Raw genomic sequence first — 22,033 nt, 5'->3', positions numbered from 1 at the left:
GTGGTTTATAAATTTTTTTGCTAAAACCTACAGAAAATAAGCACTGAACTGTCTTATGAGTCACCATTTGTTCACACTGAAAATTTTCATTGATGGGGAATACAAAAATGTTTTAATAACTGCATTTAAAAATAAATGCAGGCTCACTTTTCCACATGTAAAAAGCAATGTAATACCTGCACATCATAAAATGTGAAAAGGGGGTTATTTTTGTCCAAATACACCCATTAAAAAGGTTTTAAAAATACAATGAAACTTCTTTATAACTTTAAAATCTAGCTCAGGCACCCCTGGTTTGGAGCTGTTTATAAGGAAATTTTTCTGAGCAGGAATCGTTGCTCTATAAGCATTTCATTTCATTAATTCTTTATGGGATGGGAAAATGCTTGGGGAGGGTCTCGATCTATTATATATAATGAAGTTTCACTGTATTTAAAATATGATCAATCCTACACAAAATGTTGTGTTTTTGTAATTCACTGAATTTATATTACATGCTTAATTCAACCTGAATTAATTTGGGGAATATTAAATGATTGATCTTATCTAAATCTAGGGGTGGGGTTTTCCAGTGTAATTTCTCCAGCATCTATTCAAACATTCACCTAGTACTTAAGAATTATAGGAGCTTTATAAATGGGAAAAAAATGCCATAGGTCTTAGATATCTCAGTGCACAAAACCGAGAATTACTAATAAGTTAGCCCCTGCCAATCATTTGAGACATGTGGAATAGCGCCCTTGGGTTTTCATCACACTGACTTTCAGCTAGCCCCATCTCAGCCTAAAATGTGACCTGGTTGCAACTTATGTCTGATGTTAGTACCCTGTGGCTGGAAGTGGTCAAAGATACGCATTGAAATTGATCTCCTCTACTTCCAGGCCCAGGCCAAGAAGGGTAAATGCAATGACAAATGCAACCCTATTAAGAAAAAGCCTACAGTGTAAACAAGAGAGTCTATGGGCTTCTTATATCCAAGAATTGTGATAGGTATAGCTGACTCCATTTGATTTCAAGGTCTTTAAGGGGGAGCTGGGGTCTCCATCTTATTCTAAGGTAATTTCCTCTGGTAAGGTAAAGTACCAGGTTCTGCCACAGGGCTTTACCTTGTGACCATCTTAATGCAAAAGAATGCATTTGCAAGAAAAGAAAAAAAAAAAAGAAACCTCTCAAGATACAGAATTAACAGGGAGAAAATCTGAAAACTAAAGTAATTCTAGTTATTTTCTTTATAATGCGCAGGGGTAAAACAGCATTCCTCAACTTTCAATAGAATCTTGGAATTAGAGTCGTAGCGGAATTAGAGTCGTAGCATAACTTCCTCACCTAAAAAAAGAAAAAAGATATGCCCCACAGCTTTCATGTGCAAAATGATTAATAATTTAACTCACCTCTGCAAAGTATAAAGTGCATACAAATGCTATGCAATTATAACACTCATTCTTAAAACAGTATTACTGTTGTTTGCAATGCTGAGCTACAAAATATATGGTTCAAACTGAACTGGCAAAGAAATCTGGAAAGAAATAACAATGATGGAACATGACTCACTCACTAGGCACAACATTCACATTTCGGTTGTTTTGCCAATGCAGTCATTATATAGATATATTACTTTGAAGAAAACAACTTCATTAGCTTATCTAAGTATGAGTCTTGAGAGGAAAAAATCTGATATACAAAACCAGCAAAAATGTGTACAGATAGATACATCTTCTGAAAGCAGATAGACTATTAACTTAGTGAAAAGAATAGTTTTTAATGTTTTGGCAAAGTCTTTTCCAGCCCAGAGTAAACACAAAATGGGCAGGCTGGAGTGAAATATTTTCACAGTGTACAAAGCAGTTCACATGGATGTTGCCACAGCAAAGTAAGCTGACATGTATTTGAGGTCATTTGCATGAGTCAAACTTTGCAATGAGTAACTCACCTAGGAAGATATAAATTATTTATAGATAATGATTTGCAAAAGAAAATGTCTACTAAAGTTGTATTAGCTACATTTTAAAAAAGTAGATTTACATGGTCTGCTCATTATAGACAAGTCTATTCACAGTATGCTTGACTATATTATATGTAAAATCATATGGCAAAAGAAAATGAAATAACAGAGAACATGGGAAAATATCCCCCACATATGTTTTAAAATGCCCTGCAATTTTCACATTCAAAATTTTATGCATCTAAATCTAAAAAAATATTATATGGAATACTCTTAAGTTACACAAACTGATAATTTACTGGTTTCTTTTTTACTCTAATAGGAGCAAATTACCACATACTTGAACAAAGTTAAAATAGTTACTATTTCTTTATAATAAATTTGATGTATAATTTACTTGTGCTTTTTGCACCAATTTATAAATACAGTATATGCAATACACAACCAAGACTGACACTGACGGTAATAATTAAATTCAAAAGAGCAAATACTTACCATACAAAATAAACAGCAAATACACCTTTTATGAAAACCAGAGCCTTCTGGACTTTGGGGCCAGATTCTCTGGAAACCATGTCAAGTGTGAGCACTGGAATCTCAAGCCAGCTACTGGATTTTTTTTCCCCTTAAGGTGGCATAAGGTTCAGGAGAACCAAAACTGGCAATAAATAGTTGGATGATTCCACTGCAGTTCTTTCAGGCCTTTAGGATTTACATGTTGTACCTTCACAATGACTCTCATCAATGATCTTGCCTCAAAACAAATTTGAGTACAGCTACTTCTAACAGGTTTCCGCACATCTTAGGGCGGCTCTCAAAGAAACCTTGGTTTAGGTTCTTGGTTTAAGAAGTTTAAGTACTAAGCAACAATCTGTTTCAGCACCTTTTGACCACAACAAAAGCAAAGAAAAGTCCTACATAAATAAGAACAAAGTTTATAAAGTGCTTATGAGATTACAAACATTTCAAATTAGAGCGATGCAAATAAATGTCCGTTTCACCATCACAGGTGAATGCAGAATAAACAGGCCATGTTTCTGTCAAGATCTGACATGCCTTTCAAATCAGTAGTTTGGTCCAGCACAGTTTGGAAAATAAAATTAAAAAAAAAAAAACAACATCATCATTAATGAATGAAATACATAAATACCTTAGATCCATCATAATCCATTCTTTCTAGAAATGTGAGATTCAAAAAAAGCACCAATTTCAAAAGGTCTGCTAGCACACTCTTCCGGGAGTAGGCCTGCCTGCATGATTCACATTTGTAAACCTACTTTAAAGGTGAATTCAACAAAATCAAACCACAACTTCTCCTTGGCTTTTTGTTTAAACACCTTTTTTTTGTGTGTGAGATGTAGCATAAAATATAGTAAAATGTCAAAGAAATGAAAAAAAGGGACATTTTTAAGATGACTAATGCATTAAATTTGATTTTCTGTTTTTCAGTGCAAACATAAAACGTTATGTCTTCTCCTCTTGCAGATTCAGAAGTGTGAAGGATGCCCATACGGAGTCACTCCTTGCTGTGGCTGGTTGCCTAAGGAGAAAAATAAATTCAACCAAAATTACAGACACAAAACTATTGCACAGATGGATGCTACCCTCTTGTCACTGCTCTCAGTACCAGCTGCAGGTACAGGGAAACAGAATGGCCAGAGAGTACTATCCTTGCCCTGAAAAACCCTTGTGGTGGGATTCAAGTACCACCCCGCAGAGGGGACACCTTTATTCATAGTCCACACTTGCCAATGCAAGGCCGCAGGATTTAGGTTACTGGCCCATCCAGAGTGTCTCCCTCTGAACTAAACTACTTGGTATTAACTTTCAAAAGGAATACAGTAAAAGTTTCATAAAACATTGAAAGTTCTCAAAATGCTTATGAAAGTCAGCAATTCTACTTTAACACATAATTGGTAAGAAAAAATTAGATTGGAACTGGGCAATTTTCTGCAAATAGCCATAAGGTATGTACAACAGAACTGTGCAAGAGTATATGCAGGCGCAAGAGTGTCCGTGTGTGATGACGCAAGCGTGTGCCTATGTAGACATGCATGCCTGCACATGCATACAGAAACAAGGAATGGTCAGTAGATACCAAAAAATGACATGGGCTTAGAAACAGCTACTGCTTGTTTAACTCTGGAGTATTCAAATCCGGAGGCCCCATTCACATGGGCCATGCTATCAAAGGAGCCCTCTGGAGTTGTGTGGTGAGCAGCTCAGTTTAGTCACCACCCTTCAACAATGGAGTCTGGCATAACTGCTTATCAGGCAGCTGAGTATATACTGTGGTTAGGAGGTGGGCTCTGGAAGGAATGCTTCTGAGTTCAAGTCTCAGCTCTATTAGCTGAAAAACCTTGGGCAAATTAGTCAATGTTCCCGTTCTTCAGTTGTTTCCTCATCTGTAATGTGGGAACAGTAATAATACATAATCTCACAGGGTGGGTTAAAAATAAAGTAAATCAATACATGGAAAGACCTAGTGCCTGGGTCCTAGAAAGTCCTCCATAAATGATGGCTTTAACAAAAAGCTGAGCTCTGGTAGACAGGAACTAAGAGTAGATATCTTTCCCCAAACAGATGCCACTTTATAAAAATCATAGTTACCTATTTCTAAACACTAGAAGAAAAAATCTGCCTTAAGATTGTATTTTCTATAAGAATAAGGATTCTGGAATTAGTGAAACATAATGAGATTTTAATTACAAATGTGTTTTAATAGACCAGATCTATTAAACAGTAAACAGTAGCTAGAAATGAAGATTTACTTGATTTAACTGACATTAAATGAGGCCATAAGAGGAAAATATTTTTAAAGAAGAAAAAAAATCTTGGGTATCCACTGGTAGAGACACTAAGGTGTAAGAGGGATATCCCTCTGTCAGAAAATCAACTCACACAGCAGCCAGGCAGAAAATTAAGACTAAAACCAAGCTGCCCCTCAGTAATTACATGACCTGTTTCCTTATGTCTCAGCAGGCTACCAGACCTGCACCACTGCCTTCACCACAAACTGGTCTTCACTCTGGTACCTCACAAGTACATAATCCAAGACCAAGAGGAAACTGCTAGTCTCACTCATTGCACGGATGGAAAAACTACACGATCCAGACAATGGCAGCCAAGCTGACACCAAAATTTACGTCTTCTGACTTCCAGGCTAATATTCTTTGCATCACAGGGAGCTTGCTCCCATTTCTAAAAGGATTTTCTGTCCTATGACACCAGCCCAGGGGTGATTCAATTCACGGGAGCACACTGCTGGCATTGAGATGAGGTATGATGAAATGGGCTATTGGTAAATTCTCTAGAAAGGCAGCACATTAAACAAAACAAAACAAAACAAAAACACCACACCAGCACTACAGGCAAGATTACTAGGGAGAAAACACTGTCTCGACCATGCTGTCTATGATGTTATAGGTTTTGATTTATGAGTCACTATCACAAGGGTAGGATGGTGCAGTGGTAAGAACATTCACAGTCTCACAGTTTAGTGCTGGCCTCCCTGTATCTGAAGATCTTCGGGAGGCCAGCTAACTTTATTCATCTGTATAATTAAGGGCATTAGCTGATGCTCCCTGAACTCTCCAGCTTTAAACAAAGGACACCTTTGATTCCATAGGAGTCCCCCCCAATGAGAAGAAATATTTCTAGATTCTGGTGGAAGCAAAAAGAAAGTATCTTCACTGAATTTGAGAAAAATTGGGGCTTTCCCAGGAAAGGAAGCATTCAAGCCGAAACCAAACGAAGACAGAATGAAAATACCTTGGGCTAAACCAAATAACATGAACATTGTACTGAGGAAGATGGTAATCATCTTGGGAGAGCCGCCACTTTACGTTTTGCTGGCTTATTTTTAATTTTCCGGGAGCCGTCTGTTCCATGACACACAGGGGTACTTACTGGAAAGCTGCTTCTGGAGCTGCCGCACCAAGGCGGCCGTCTGCTGCTGCTGCTGGGTCTGCTGCAAGCCTTGCCTGGGAAACTGTAATGGCGACAGGAGAAAGGACAGAAATCATTCCATGGTGCCAATCACAGACAAGAACAGAGACTAACTCGCAGGGCCAGTCTGTAAGGTACTTCTCAACACTTCACGAAAAAAGCGCTATGACAACTGTGTGTGGATTAATTTTCATCTACACCTTGTTGTACATCTGGTGAACATATGAAGTACCCCATCTATTCAGGAACCCACGCTCCAGGTTATTAGTTGGCATTTATTTGAAGAGCCCCAATGAAGAACTCCACACTACAGACGTAGCTCAGCAGCTCAAAGATCCTGGTCATCTCACCCTTCACCAGCTAGCTCATGAGTATCATGATATTAATACTGGCAAAATGAAAGCTCTCTGGTTGGAAGATTTGTTCAAGGACTACAGGTTGTGCCTTGCACAAATGGGAGAAAATAATCTGGTGAGGCAGGGTGGTGCCCTAGGACTAGGGCTCATTTGGGACTATATCCTCCCCATATGATGGAGGATGAAGGTTCGCTAATCCCACCCTCAGAGCCCGGGCCTGGGCAGGATGAGTGAGTGAGGCACTAACTTTAAGAAAGTGCTAATTCCCAGGGCCATGCAAATACAGGCTCTGTAGGAAGAATCAGGTGAGAGGCACAATATAGGGGACCACATGCCCTGATTCTATCTATTAAGTTGATGCAAGAAATTGTGGTTATTCCAAAGAGGAAAAAAAGCAGCATCTACCAGAAGCAAAATTACTTTTGGTTAGAATCACTGGTAGTGCCAATTTACTTTTTTATCTTGATCTTCAAATTTCAGACTACCGTTTTCTCCTTTTCTTTCTTCCCCTTCTCTCCTCCTCCGACCCTCTTCTCTCCTCCTGGTCTGTCACTGTCATAAACGAGGCGTTCTGACACAGGCACATACACCAGCACGGAGCTGGCTGTTTCCCATGTGCCCACTCTCCGTGTGCTCACCAGGCTGCCTGTGTGGAGGGCATCAACAAGGCTGGCTCCTCTGCCCTCCGACTTCTAGGTGGGGAGGAGGTGCTCCCAGGAGACTGGAGCATAGGAGCACAGTGAGGCTGGGAGGGAGCAGAGTGAAGTTTTGTTTTTGCCAATTTTCCTCTGTGAGTCTCTGCTGGCTGGCCACGCCCCACACTGGGAAGGTTGCAGCTTCTGTCAGGTAGCCTCCCTACCTCTCTCCCCTTCTTGTCCCACTGGGATCAGGGGCAGTCAGTGAGTGGGCCATCACCTCCAGCTGGTTTTCCATACCTTTGTAATTTGTCTTTTGAAAAAGACTCTTCAATTACCCAACGCCAGTGCAACATCTATTTCCTCCTCAGAGCTTGTCAAGAATAGCCCAGGATTGTAAGTACAGTTGCTAGATTTAGCAAATAAAAACGCAGCATGTCCAGTTAAATGTGATTTTCAAATAAACAATAATGTTTTAGTTCCAAGCATGTCCCAAATATTGCACATGACAAATACTGCATTTAGTACAAGTATATCCCATGCAGTATTTGGGATATACACTAAAGTGTTATTCATTGTTTACCTGAAACTCAAATTTAACTGGGAGCCGTGTATTTTATCTGGCAATCCTGTCTTATCCTCTATTTAGAGGGCATGACCAAGCTGATACTTTCAAAACCGAATATTTGGCATGACAGCTGGTTCAACTGTTTCTCTCCCACTAGACAGTGAGTGACTGAAAGACAAGGGCTTGGCATATCTACTGATGTATCTGTAATATCCGGTACTGCCAAGCACACAGCAGGTGCTCAGTAGCAACTGATGGAATGACTAATTCTAAGAGCCTTCAATTCCCACAACTTTCCTAATAACAAGAAAGATCCACAAAACTAATGAACTATTCCCTCCACCAATGTTACTATTTTCCCCAATACAAATTAGAGAAGCAGCAGCTTGCCATTTTTTTCCATTGCCCAAATCAAGAGTAAAAAATAAAAATCAATCTTTCATTTATATGGAAATGTTAGTATTCTTTTCTATTCAATAGTTTTTATGCTTACTTGGGGAAACTATTGTACTATGTGCCAGGTACTGTTCCAGACATTCTATGTGTCTATTAGCATATTTATTCCTGACTTAGCTGTAACTGTCCTCAATCTCTTATCCAAAGTCCTAAGACAGATATGTGCTTTGGAATCTGAACATATGCAGTTTACTAAGAAACACTCCTAATATGCAGACCAGGCAAAATGTAGGACAGCACTCCATAATCAAGCATATTACATTTCTGTAGCAAGCACATGAATAATTATATCGGGTAGGATAAATGAAAAGAGCCTCATGTCTATTCAGGTCAGCTTTTGCCACCAATGAGTTCATGTCAAATTTTGCTGTTCACTTCTGACTGGTTAAGACTGCTGCCCCCAGAAAATGTCCCACGTCTATGACATCTATCATCTTACAGACTTATTTCACTGTGGTGAACACATTTAAAATCTACTTTAGCAATTCTGGAATATACATTATTAACTATAGTTACCTTGCTATGCAATAGATCAACAAAACTTATTCCTCCTGTCTAAATGAAACTTTGGACCCTTTGACCAACCACTACATTCCCCTCAAGCCTATCCATGATTGAAAATACCAGCTTCCAAATATCAACTTATTCAGAAATAATTACAGATTCTAAAAGGCTGGCTATAAAGATGTCTAAGCTGATTGAACAGCATATTGGGGTACATGGTGTATAAATAGTCAACATTTATTCACTCAACAAACACATAGCTGCCTTCTTTATGTTCATTTAAAGCCTGCTTCAAATAGAGTATTTCACAGAATAAAACACTGTAGTGGTTGCCTCAGATACTATATTTTGCAGAGCCTAAGCAGTAACTAGGTATACCCTAGGAAGCTTGTGTACACATGTATGCGTGTGTCTGTTGGGGAGTTCAGGGTGGTGTGAGGGTGGCTTAAGAGGTAGTACATAGTCAGAGGGCCTCAAATTGTGATCCAGGAATTCCTGGGAGAGGTCCCCAAGACTCTGTCAGGTTATCTGCAAGGTCAAAACCATTTTCAAAATAAATACTAAGACATTATCTGCTTTTTTCACTTATTTTCTCATGCACGTACATTACAGCTTTCCAGAGCCTACATAACATATGCTATTACAACAAATCAAATGTTCTCTATTAAACCAGACATTGAAGAAATTTTCAAAAATGTAAACCAGGCCAGGCACAGTGAGTCACACCTGTAATCCCAGCACTCTGAGAGGCCAAGGCGAGCAGACAGCTTGAGCCTGGGAGTTTGAGACCAGCCTGGGCAACACGGCAAATCGCCATCTCTACAAAAAATTACTAAAATTAGCCAGGCATGGTGGTGCATGCCTGTAGTTCAGCTATTTAGGAGGCTGATGTGGGAGGATCACTTGAGCCCATGAGGTCAAGGCTGCAGTGAGCCGTGATCGTACCACTGCATTCCAGCCAGGGTAACAAAGTAAGACCCTGTCTCAAAAAAAAAAAAAAAAGTAAAACCATGTCATTCTCATATAACTTTATTTTGAAACATATGCCTATTTTTCGTAAAAGCATGTTACTTCCAGTAACATAAGTTTATCTTTAGGTACTAAACATAACAATATTTAGTATTAACAAATATTTGATTTCTAACATGGTAAATATTGATACACCAAAGCTCTTTGGGTCTGCAATAATCTTTGAACATGAAAAGATTCTGAGGCCAAGAAATCTGACCAACTTCCTTAAACTGACCAGAAGTACATGGTCTATATCTACAATCTTCTTACAGTGTTTTACTACATCTGCTTCCTCTCAAGGCCTCTGGATACTAATTTTAACTTGCTTTCACCTGTACATGCACAGGCAACAGGCCCCAGATGCAATTTCTCTGGGCTCTGGAGCACCTACCACTAGGGGATGAGGGCTGCCTCCAACACCCTACAGAAGCCTCACTACTGAGCATTTCAATTCAAACTGAACCCCTCCTGTGAAGAACTGAACCCTGTATGTGTCTGAGGAAGCACAAAATCACTGGGGGAAATTTAAAGGATTATCCTCCTGGGACTCCTCTCTAGACTTCCTGAATTAGAATTTCTGTAGCTAATGTGCTAGAAATCTGAATTTTTAAAATGGCTCCCCCAAGTGGTTCAGGTGCTTGGTGAGATTTTGGAATCATCACTGTGGTGGGAGTTGAATTTTTAATTTACCAAAACAGGTTAATAAATAGGTTCAGTGAGGTTTACTAGAGGTCCCCCAAATCATAATCTATGTATGTTTTGCCTTCCCTATTCAAATGTGATAAATGAAGTGGGAAAGATTTTTTGGCCCATATCCATACAGAAGATGATCTCTCCCCTCTGTGCCTTTGCAGATGTTCATCCCTTCTCCTGGAACACACTTCCTCCCCACTTCTTTCCACTCTACCCTTCCCATAAATCTACTCATCCTTCAAAGATCAGCTGAAGTTATCATCCATTCCCTCACGCATTTAAAGAGTGAATCACTGCTTTTGTACCCTTAGTACTGTGTAAATGCCTCTATTAGCAAACACATGGTTTAACATGATAATTGCTTCTCTCTCTAGGATTCTGGATTTTTACTTCTCAGAGGCAGAAGCCATGCCATGCTCCTGCTGTAACCACAAGACTGAATACCCAGCTTACTACTGTCAGGTGTAACTAATCAACATGGTATAACCACTCTCCAGGAAATACCATTGTTTGCTGAACACACACACACACACACACACACACAAATGTATTTACTGTAGTTCCCAGCTACTTGGAAGGCTGAGGTGGAAAGATCACTTCAGCCTAAGAGTCTGAGACTGCAGTGAGCCATGATCACATTGCTGCACCCCAGCCTGGCTGACAAGATTGAGACTCTGTCTCTAAAATAAATTAAAATTAAAATTCTGATAATGTATTTTGATGTATTTTGACTGATCTCTAAATTCCTATTTTATTCAATAACATTTACTACTTCTGCTCAATCACAGCATAGGCAAAAATGTGCCGCTAATTAGTAATTTCTATTTAAATAAACATCATTTAAATATTTTTTGTCTCAAAACTTGAGCTTGCCCCGTCAGCGAAAGCATATGCTGACAAAATCAGCCGCAGGACTGATTCAGTGATGGACCTACCGATGCTCAGATGGTCTGGACACCTTGCCTCCTGAATTGTGTTTTCCCTTTCTTATGGATAATGTGTGATTTTAACAAAGGTTTTTTTCATTGCTTTGACATCCAACAAATGAGTCATTCAACAAATATTTATCAAAATCCAGGCAATCTTCTGGGTTCCAAGGGCACCAGAGTAAAATACATCCCTTCCCTCATGACAGTTAAGAGGTTTTTGCTGTGACCACTTCATTTGTTACCAGAAGAACAAAGCAGCAAGGCAACATTTATTTTAAAACTGCACTACCAACTGACAGAGTCCACAGATTCCTCCGACGAATGAAGCATGGTCGTCCGTCCCTACAAGCGGCAGCGGAAGGAACAACAACGTATAGGGTTGTGCACGCACTCAGCCACATCTCCACTCTCACAGAGCGGCACACTCTCAGTCCACACTTTCAGACAGAGCTAGCAGCTGATGTGTTTCAGAATTTTTTGTGTTTATTTTCAAGGTAACTAGTAACTTGCATAGAGTTTTTTTGTTTTGTTTTGTTTTGTTTGAGACAGAGTTTCGCTCAGTCGTCCAGGCTACAGTGCAGTGGCGCGATCTCGGCTCACTGCAAGCTCCGCCTCCCGGGTTCACGCCATTCTCCTGCCTCAGCCTCCCGAGTAGCTGGGACTACCAGCGCCCACCACCACACCCAGCCAATTTTTTGTATTTTTAATACAGACGGGTTTCACCGTGTTAGACAGGATAGTCTCAATCTCCTGACCTCGTGATCCACCCGCCTCAGCCTCCCAAAGTGCTGGGATTACAGGCGTGAGCCATTGCGTCCGGCAGAGTCATCTAATCTGTACACAGTTTAGTAAGAAAAAAGTACTATATCAAATATATTGGCTATCCAGTTACCAGAAATCTCCTGATATTTCTTCCCCAACCTCTTTCTATAAATATTACTTCTTTTTTTCCTTCCAAAAGAAAAAATTTTTTTCCAAATTCACGCAAAGGAAGGCAACGTAGCTCAATGTTCTCTGGACCTAATTTCTTCCACTTCAAAAGGAGAATCATATTATCTGTGCATGCTACTTCCCAATTCCAGAGGCAGACTGAAAAAATATCTCAATTTCTCTGAATGGAACAAATGAATTTCTTGAGGAAGAGTAAAGGACAATTTCACAAGTGATCACTGACTAAAATTTAATGTAATTAAGTAACTATTGCTACCATTATGCATATTTTTAAAAGGCAAATATTCAATATAATATGAAACGGACACAAGGATCAGTCGATGTAAAAAGCCAACTATTTAAAGCTTTCTGTTAGCATATTTTTTTAAGTCACCAAACTAAGATGACCTGAGTTTAAGATGAAAGGAAATGACGCAGCGGGATGGTGTTAACATTATTTTCTTAACACTGGAAGTAGTTTTAAAGAAAAGATCATGGTCTGTCAACATATTTAGTTAAGAATTAACTTAATAATAACAACAAGCATTAAAATTATTTAATGATTTAAAAGCATTAAAAATATTTTTCTAGTCAAGAGCTATAATTTAGGCCAAAATCAGACATGCCAAATATATTTTCCCAGCAAGGGCACCCATGTCTTTATTTCCAGATGTTTTTCCTTCACAGAATACAAGCAACTTAAGTAAGTAAATGGCAACACAGGCATTGATATTAAGTCCAGACCAGATTTAATTTGTAAACATAGGCTTTTCTTAGTCTTTCTTGCTCTTTTCACAGAAAAACTCTGTTTTCTGGTGACACGTTTTAAAGAAGCACTAATTTCTGCCCTGAGTCACTTTTTACAAGTTGTTAACTTTTTATAGGTTTTTAAAGTGATTTTTTACAGCCAAAACCAAGGGATGATCATTGTCCCACACATCCCAGCTGATGCCGTCAACGAGCAAAGAGATGAACAAAATAGTCAAAAAGCAATGAATCCATTCTGCACATGTACCCCAGAACTTAAAGTATAAAAAAAAAAAAATAGCTGGGCATGGTGGCAGGCACCTGTAATCCCAGCTACTCGGGATGCTGAGGCAGGAGAATTGCTTGAACCAGGGAGGCAGAGGTTGCAGTGAGCTGAGATCATACCATTGGACTCCAGCCTGGGTGACAGAGCAAGACTCCCTTTCAAAATATATATATATATATATTTATGATCTCCTAGAATGCATTAAAATAGAATGGACTTGTGCAAAAGCTAAAAAAAAAAACTAGTTCTGTTCCTCTTACAACAGCAACAAAAGAACAAAAATATATATTTTCATTAATTCTAAATAAAACTTGAATTCTAACTCTAAAAAAAATTAACATTCAATTTTTTCTTTTCAAAAAAAAAAAAAAAAGCAATGAATCAAATCCTACTGCCTTCAACATCTGCCACATTCAGCCTCCTCCGTCAAGGCTTCCCAAACTTCTCTCACCTTCTGACCTGTTATTATTTCGGTTGAATTATGTTCCCTAAAAAAGACATGCTGGAGTCGTAACACCCAGTACCTCAGAATGTGACCTTATTTAGAAACAGGGTCTTTACAGTGGTAATCAAGTTGAAATTAGATAATTAGGATGGGACCTAAACCAATATGACTGGTGTCCTTATAAAAAGTGAAAATGTATAAGGACTGGTATCCTTATAAAGAAGTAGACACGTATATGCACAGGGAGAATGCCTGCGAAGGTGGAGGCAAAGCTCAGGGTGCTGCTTCCATGGGCCGAGCGATGCCAAAGAGTCCCAGCGAGCCACCAGAAGCTGGAGGAGAGGCATGGAACAGATTCTCTCTCACAGCCCTCAGAGGGAACCAACAACCCTGCTGACACCTTAATCTTGAATTTCTGGCCTCCAAAACAGACAGTACATTTCTGTTGTTGAAGACATCTAGTTTGCGTACTTTGTTAGGGAGTTCTAGCAAACTAATACAATGCCTCCAGCTCTTCTATCAAAAATTCAGCAACTGTAAACTACTTTCCACAGGCAGTGCTGCCATTGAGCCACTTCCTATGATTCTAAGTCCTCTAGTGGCAGGAAGTGATGTTTCACTGGCACGCTCTATAACATCTGGCAGGGTGCTGATCTCCACCACACACACATGACTGCAATCACTTCTGCACTACCCTAAGAAAAAAGCATTTATTGAATTCAACTGTGAATGTCACCAGATAGCAGCAGGACAAGTCAGGGGATGGGGGGCAATGTGTTACCATTACCACTTCTGCTTTGATACAGCATGAATCAGAACCCCAAAACAGGAAGAGTTCACTTATCTTCAACAGCTACCTTACCACCCTCTTCTCTAGCAAAGAAAAAAACAAAGAATGGAGAGCTTTGGCTAGTACCAAGAACTGAATCTGCTGGAGATGTTTATAAAATATAAATAAATATATTTATAATACATATAATGCATCTTAGTGGAACTATTAAGAAAAAGAAAAATACCGAAAGATAAAAGGATATATAAAAATTTTCTTGCCAGGCATGGTGGCTCATGCCTATAATCCCAGCACTTTGGGAGGCCCAGGCAGGTGGATCACTTGAGGTCAGGAGTTCGAGACACCTGGCCAACATGGTGAAACCCCATCTCTACTAAAAATACAAAAATTAGCCTAGTGTGATGGTGCGTGCCTGTAATCTCAGCTTCTTGGGAGGCTGAGGCACAAGAACTGCTGGAACTCGGGAGGTGCAGGTTGCAGTGAGCCAAGATTGCGCCACTGCACTCCAGCCTGGGTGAGAGAGCAACACTGTCTCCAAACACAAAGAAACAAAACAAAAAAAACACAGTAAAGCACAGGAAGAAGCATGATTGGAAAACTAGTGACAAAGAAATTTGGGGAAGAGGTATGTGGATGGACCTCTCTGAGTGGTTGAAAACTGTGAAGATATTTGTATTCCATGTGAGTGCTCGCCAATGGGTGACCTCAGCAGAGGAAGATTTTAATAATCAAGTGGATAGGATCATCCATTCTGTGGACACCACTCAGCCTCTTTCCCCAGCCACCACTGTCATTCCTCAATGGGCCCATGAACAAAGTGGCCATGGTGGCAGGGATGGAGGCTACGCACAGGCTCAGCAACGTGGACTTCCACTCATAAAGGATGACCTGGCTACGGCCACCACTGAGTGCCCAATTTGCCAACAGCAGAGACCAACACTGAGCCCATGATATGCCACCATTCCTCAGGGTGATCAGCCAGCTACATGGTGGCAGGTTGATTATATTGGACTTCTTCCACCACGGAAATGGCAGAGGTTTGTCCTCACTGGAAGACACTTACTCCGGATGTGGGTTTGCCTATCCTGAACACAATGCCTCTGCCAAGACTACCATCCGTGGACTCACAGAATGCCTTATCCACCATCATGGTATCCCACACAGCACTGCCTCTGACCAAGGCACTGACTTTACAGCTAAAGAAGTGCAGCGGTGAGCTCATGCTCATGGAATTCACTGGTCTTACCATGTTCCCCATCATCCTGAAGCAGCTGGATTGACAGAATGGTGAAATGGCCTTTTGAAGTTACAATTACAATGCCAATTAGGTGACAATACTTTGCAGGGCTGGGGCAAAGTTCTCCAGAAGGCCGTGTATGCTCTTAATCAGTATCCAATATATAGTACTGTTTCTCCCATAGCCAGGATTCACAAGTCCAGGGATTAAGGGGTAGAAGTGGAAGTGGCACCACTCACCATCACTCCTAGTGATCCACTAGCAAAATTTTTGCTTCCTGTTCCCGCAACATTACGTTCTGCTGGCCTAGAGGTCTTAGTTCCAGAGGGAGGAACACTGCCACTAGGAATACAATGATTCTATTAAACTGGAAGTTAAGATTGCCACCTGGACACTTTGGGCTCCTCCTACCTTTAAGCCAACAGGCTAAGAAGGGAGTTACAGTGTTGGCTGGGGTGATTGACCCAGACTATCAAGATGAAATCAGTCTACTATTCCACAATAGAGGTAAGGAAGAGTATTCATGGAATACACGAGATCCATTAGGGCGTCTCTTAGTGTTACTATGCTCTGTGATTAAGGTCAATGGGAAACTACAACAGCCCAAACCAGACAGGACTACAAATGATCCAGACCCCTCAGGAATGGCTTGGGTCACTCAACCAGGAAGAAAAACACGACCTGCTGAGGTGCTTGCTGAAGGTGAAGGGAATACAGAATGGGTAGCAGAAGAAGGTAGTCATCAATACCGGCTATGACCATGTGACAGTGGCAGAAAAGAGGACTGTAACTGTCATGAGTATTCCTCCTTCTTTTGTTAAAAACATGTTTGTGCAGGTATACACTTGTACTAATATCTTAATTTTATTTCCTTTTCCTTTATCATGTGACATAGGATTTACTGACTTCATATCAGGATTTAAACATTGTTAACTTTATGTAATAGTATTTGGGTTGGGGATTGGTGCGTTTCCGGTTGCAGGAAGGATAGTTGTATTATGTTAGCTGTAATTACGACCTTACTATTGTCTTTATTTGAAGATTATGTCTGATCTCAGGAGGTGTGTATGGGCTCAAGTAGACAAGGGGTGGACTTGTGATGGTTAATACTGAGTGTCAACTTGATTAGATTGAAGGATGCAAAGTATTGATCCTCGGTGTGTCTGTGAGGGTGTTGCCAAAGGAGATTAACATTTGAGTCAGTGGGATGTGGAAGGCAGACCCACCCTTAATCTGGTGGGCACCATCTAATCAGTTGCCAGTGAATATAAAGCAGGCAGAAAAACATGAACAGGAGAGACTGGCCTAGCCTCCCAGCCTACATCTTTCTCCCGTGTTGGATGCTTCCTGCCCTCAAACACCGGACTCCCAAGTTCTTCAGTTTTGGAACTCGGACTGGCTCTCCTTGCTCCTCAGCCTGCAGACAGCCTATTGTGGGACCTTGTGGTCATGTGAGTTAATACTTAATAAACTCCCCTTTATATATACATATCTATTCCATTAGTTCTGTCCCTCTAGAGAACCCTAATACAAATACCAACTGCTAAATGCAGAAACATAAGAGTAAGAAAATCACCATTTTGTACCCATTACAGAGTAAGAACTAGTGTTTGGTAGTACAATAGGGCAACAATGGTTTACAATAATTTACTATATGTCTCAAAATCACTAAAAGAGTAGAAGTGGAATACAAAGAAACACAAAGCAACACGAAATAACACAAAGAAATTAGAAATACTTGAAGCGATTTTGGGTACCCCAATTACCCTGATTTGATCATTACACATTGAAAGCTTGTATCGAAATCTCACGTATCTGTACATAAATATGTACAAATATTATGTATCCATAATTAAAAGAATTAAAAATTAAAAAAAGAAAATAATTTTTCCACATCCACAGTAAGAATGAATTTAGGCAAGAATAATTTAATAGATGCTAACAGTAGTGTGTGAAGATTTGATGAGTAATGACAGATTTATCAAACTATTCTCATAAATTATTAATTGCAAAGGGAAAATAATAAGTTCACAGTGGGGAGATCTATCAGACACAAGACACACAAAAGGATTAAAGTAATATCACCAACAATGTATATCCTAATGCCATACACTGAAAAGGACACAATGGAACCTCTAATATTGTTGCCAAAAATGTATAATCTGAATCTAATCATGATTAATCTAGGCAGATAAATCAAATTGAGTAGCATTCTACAAAATAAACATTCCATAGACCTTAAAAATGTCAACTTCATGAAGACAAAAAGGCAGCTTTGGAGTTGGTCTAGATGAAGGCGAGTAAAAAGACATGAAAGCTAAATGCAAAATGTGATGATCCTGAACCAGGGGAAAAATCAGTGCAATAAAGAGCATTAGTTTGTCTATCTGCAAAAGAGTTATAGGTTATAAAGCATTGTAGTAATGTTCAATTTCCTAATTTTAATAATAATACCCAGTTTTTATAAAAGAGTATCTTTGTTTTAGAAAAAAAAAGCGAAAGTACTTAGGGGTAAAGAGGCACATGTATGTTTAAATGGCAGTAGGTGGGGGGAGTGAAAGAGAGAATAATAAAGCAAATGTGACAAAATGTTAAGAATTAGTAAATCTGGGTAAAGGGCTTATGGAAATTCTTTGTACTATTCTTGCAAATTTTCTGTCATTTGAAATTATTTCAAAACAAAAGTTGTATCTCATTCTTGTATGGGACACTAGACTCAGCTAACAGTGGTGCATCCAAAGGAATCTCTTCTACAACATTTGCTAAGTAACAGCCAGTTCCTGCTAATACACATCGGACAGGTAGGCAGGCAGTGCAGTTTTACATACTACCTCTACTTTAAGAAGGTTTTCTGAAGTAGATTGCGATAAATGTCACAAACATATATTTTTTTTTAATCAGAGCTGGAAAAACTAGATCCATAATTAAAAAGAATTAACTTAAAAATGGGGAATAGGCCGGGCACAGTGGCTGACGCCTGTAATCCCAGCATTTTGGGAGGCCAAAGTGGGTGGATCACCTGAGGTCATGAGGTCAAGACCACAGTCTGGCCAACATGGTGAAATACAAAATTTAGCTGGGTGTGGTGGCAGGTGCCTGTAATCCCAGCTACTTGGGAGGCTGAGGCAGGAGAATTGCTTGAACCTGGGAGGAGGAGGTTGCAGGGAGCTGAGATCGCACTGCACTCCAGCTTGAGTGACCGAGTGAGATTCTCAAAAAAAAAAAAAAGGGGGGGGGGGCGCTGGGGGAGCGGAACAAACTGGCTTATGCAGAGTTTGTTAAATGTACTATGGATGCCCTATTCCAGTTGACCATGTTCTGGTCAATCTGATTTGGACGCAGTTCTTTAACCACCTAACTCTACTCTGATCCCTCCTCATGTACTATCTCTATACCACGTTGTTCCCCCTTTTCTACAAGTTGTGAAACCAGCTAGTTTAAAAATCCTGTGCTGAAGGCAGTCTACACTAGTGTTTCCCAAAGTGTGAGACATGAGCGGTCAGCCAGCTCATCGTAGGTAGGGCTCATTCATACAATTCACATCACTCAGTTAAATGGAGATTCCCTTCTAAATTCTTTTTGTATTTACTTTCACAGATATTTCCAATATGTGGCAAGTGATATAATTATGGATGGTAATGATAAAATGCTTCTTTGAAAACTACATTTATTTAAGCAAATATAATAAGACGACAGTTTAAAAAAAAGTAATTAATGAAACAGGAATATGGCTGTTGTAAATAATGACTGAGGTTTAGAAAACTTTGATGGCTATGCATATGACATTTCCAAATTTGATTTATGAAGCTAGAGAGGTGAACTATCTGACTGTGAGTTACATGAAAACTCTTGCAGCAAGTGCTAACTGAATGAAAAACAATTTCTTATTGAAGATAATAGATAATATTTTAGAAAGCGCGCCCATGGTTTTTGAGATTATAGTAAAAATCAAAGTATGGTAAGAAAATCTTTTAAACATACATAGTAAATCATCGTTTTATCATTGTTTAGGAAAAAAAGACCACGTCTCAATGTAAAAAATTTTGTCTGTGGAATAGTCTGAAAAATTTTGAAGAAGAATAATGGTATAACCTACTGAATCCCAAATATTTACTTGTATCTTCCTATGAAAATAAATATACCAACTACAATGACAACAAAACTCTAGTAAAGTTCTAGGAAAAATTTTTAGGGTATACTTAGGCTTTGTCGATTCTTAACAATCTTATGAACATGAACAATGCAACCTGCTTTTAAAGAAGAAACCCACATGTCTGATTCCAAAACAACAGGCCTTACCAAGGGCTGCTGGGGCTGCATTGCTTGGAGACCAAGGGTCTGACTCTGGGGCTGCGAGGACTGCTGGGGCTGGGGAGGCTGCTGGGGCTGGGGCTGCTGGGGCTGCTGCATCTGGAAAGAGGGTAAAAATGTTATACACTTAAAAGGAAGAAGAAAACAGCATTGCTGAATCTGTTTCCCCCACATACCTTTTATCTAATTTTTATGTTGTAGTAAAAACAATATATACCTGCCTGCTGCATCTCTACCTTGCTGAACCTCATTCGTCCTTTTGAGGGCAAGACCTAAACCTGCTCATCCATGAAGCCTTCTAGGACCACCCCAACCCTACGGATCTCTTCCAGTGGCAGTCAGTACTGCTGTCTATTCCACACTGCACTGTCCGGGGCCATCCTTTCTGCTTACTGTTTTAATTCCTTTCATGTCCTTTGTCCTTCCACATGTTTTATCCCTTCTTACACTACAGGTTGGACAGGGACTGCTCAGTCGTAATCCTCTCATTCTTTATGATATCTGGCAGAATTCTTAAAGGTTTTTGTTTTTTTGTTTTTTTCCAAAAGGAAGAGGCAGACTAGTCGCCATGACACCTTCTGGCATAATTTACATCAGAAATTCAGAAATCATGTCAGTAACAGGGTTGGCTCAAACACACAGCTCTTGGAAAATGCTTCCAAGTCACAGAAAAAGCACAGACCAGACATCCACAAGGTGGGACACAGAGGAGAGAAAAATATTAATAGTTGTTTTGTTTTGTTTCAATGACCTTTAAAATTTCCTCCACCCAAACACTTCATCCTGATAATGATGACAGTCTAGACATTTCTTCACCTTTTGCACTTTTCCAACTTGGTTTGCATACTATCCCTTCAATTACTGGTCTGCTTTACAGCCAACTAATAAATAGCTATTGCCATATGGCATGTCTCACTAAGTGACAATGCTCATGGATCTGGAATCCTAGCAGAGGTCTGGGTAGCATGATCCCAACAAGAACAATGCAAGTTGGACCCAAATCACAATGACTGCAATATGATTCTCCAGTTAGCCCTCTAGAACCTCTTCTAAGAAAAATTAACCCAACTTCATCATTATTAACTTTTTCCTTTACAGAGGTGGCCAGTCACCAAAAAAGAAGTATAATCCTGTTGTAGAAGCAAATCACTTATCTCCAGGGAAGAATGTGTTGATGATGAAAAAATTACCAGAAGGACATATTATGCTAATTAGGATAAAAAGTACATATGGTCTAATAAGAAAAGGCTTTCTGTATTTGCAGCCTTGAAAAACACCAACATAAGATTTAAAACTGGTAAGTAAACAAATAATGTGGTAACTTTCCTCAGTGATTTGGAAATGAGAAATTCTAAACTAGAGCAAAATATAAATTATCAATCCTAAAAAATTCTGAAACATAGCCTCAGAACTTGGAAAAAATGATTTAAGAAAGTGAGTACTCATAGTAATGATAATAGTCATAACGTTAATCGTAAAATTATCAAATGAGTGGTTTACTTGAATATTCTTATTTAATCCTTTCTACATATTTAAGAGATAGGTACTATAAGTATTTCCATGACAAAACAGGATTAGAGAGCTTCTACCATTGGAAACAACATCTATACAATGACTGAGATTGCTATCTGAAGGCCATACTCTCCTAATCGGTTACCACATGTTATCAATTTTGTGATACAACTTTTTTTTTTTTTAACATTTTTAACAGGTCACAAATTGGGATGGAACTAATGACATCTTACTACTAATGGCATCTTATAATTGGGAAGCCCAGTTCCAGAGGGTGTGTTGGCTTTTGCCTGTCACCTGGGCATTACCAACCAGAATTTTGTAGATCACACTGAATTCAGACTTAAACCCACCAGAGCTTGTGGTTCAAATGCTCAGGGGAGATATTTGTTTCTCCCCTCTATCCAGTGTCAAGGATAAGACATCCAAGCTCTTTTGTGTCCCTTTCTGCATGGCAGGTTTACTTCTCACTGACCTCATACCGAGTTGAGAGTACAGCCCTTGGGCACTCCAGCTCTACTAGACTCCTCATTTTTGGTGTTCTGTTCTTGGTAGTATATAAAATAAGTGTGTATCTCAAGTTGGACTGCTGATAAGATTAAAGCCCACTGTACAGTCTCCTTAGGAAATCTCCAGTCCAATAACATAGGACAAGCTTGTTAATATTGAAGACAAATGACACAGGTAAACATAATGGCCTATATTTTTTAAATAAGCAAGTCAGAAACAAGAA

The 22,033-nt window shown here is 39.5% G+C and overlaps 1 protein-coding gene across 7 annotated transcripts in view; it reads right to left on the bottom strand.

The window, feature by feature from the left end:
* Positions 1-2,980: 2,980 nt before the first annotated feature.
* The window catches only part of MED12L (mediator complex subunit 12L), a 348,784-nt gene continuing 329,731 nt past the window's right edge, over positions 2,981-22,033 (bottom strand). For all 7 annotated transcript variants that reach the window (XM_055382979.2, XM_019023183.4, XM_055382977.2 and 4 more), the window contains 3 exons: positions 19,777-19,887; positions 5,852-5,933; positions 2,981-3,482 (listed from right to left, as the gene is read on the bottom strand). In XM_055382979.2, coding sequence (XP_055238954.2) covers positions 3,430-3,482; positions 5,852-5,933; positions 19,777-19,887 — 246 coding nt within the window. In that variant the 3' untranslated portion in view covers positions 2,981-3,429. The remainder of the gene's footprint in view (positions 3,483-5,851; positions 5,934-19,776; positions 19,888-22,033) is intronic.

This window comes from Gorilla gorilla, chromosome 2, assembly GCF_029281585.2.
Source record: "Gorilla gorilla gorilla isolate KB3781 chromosome 2, NHGRI_mGorGor1-v2.1_pri, whole genome shotgun sequence".
Lineage (NCBI taxonomy): Eukaryota > Metazoa > Chordata > Mammalia > Primates > Hominidae > Gorilla > Gorilla gorilla.
This window is presented reverse-complemented; position numbering and strand designations above follow the sequence as displayed.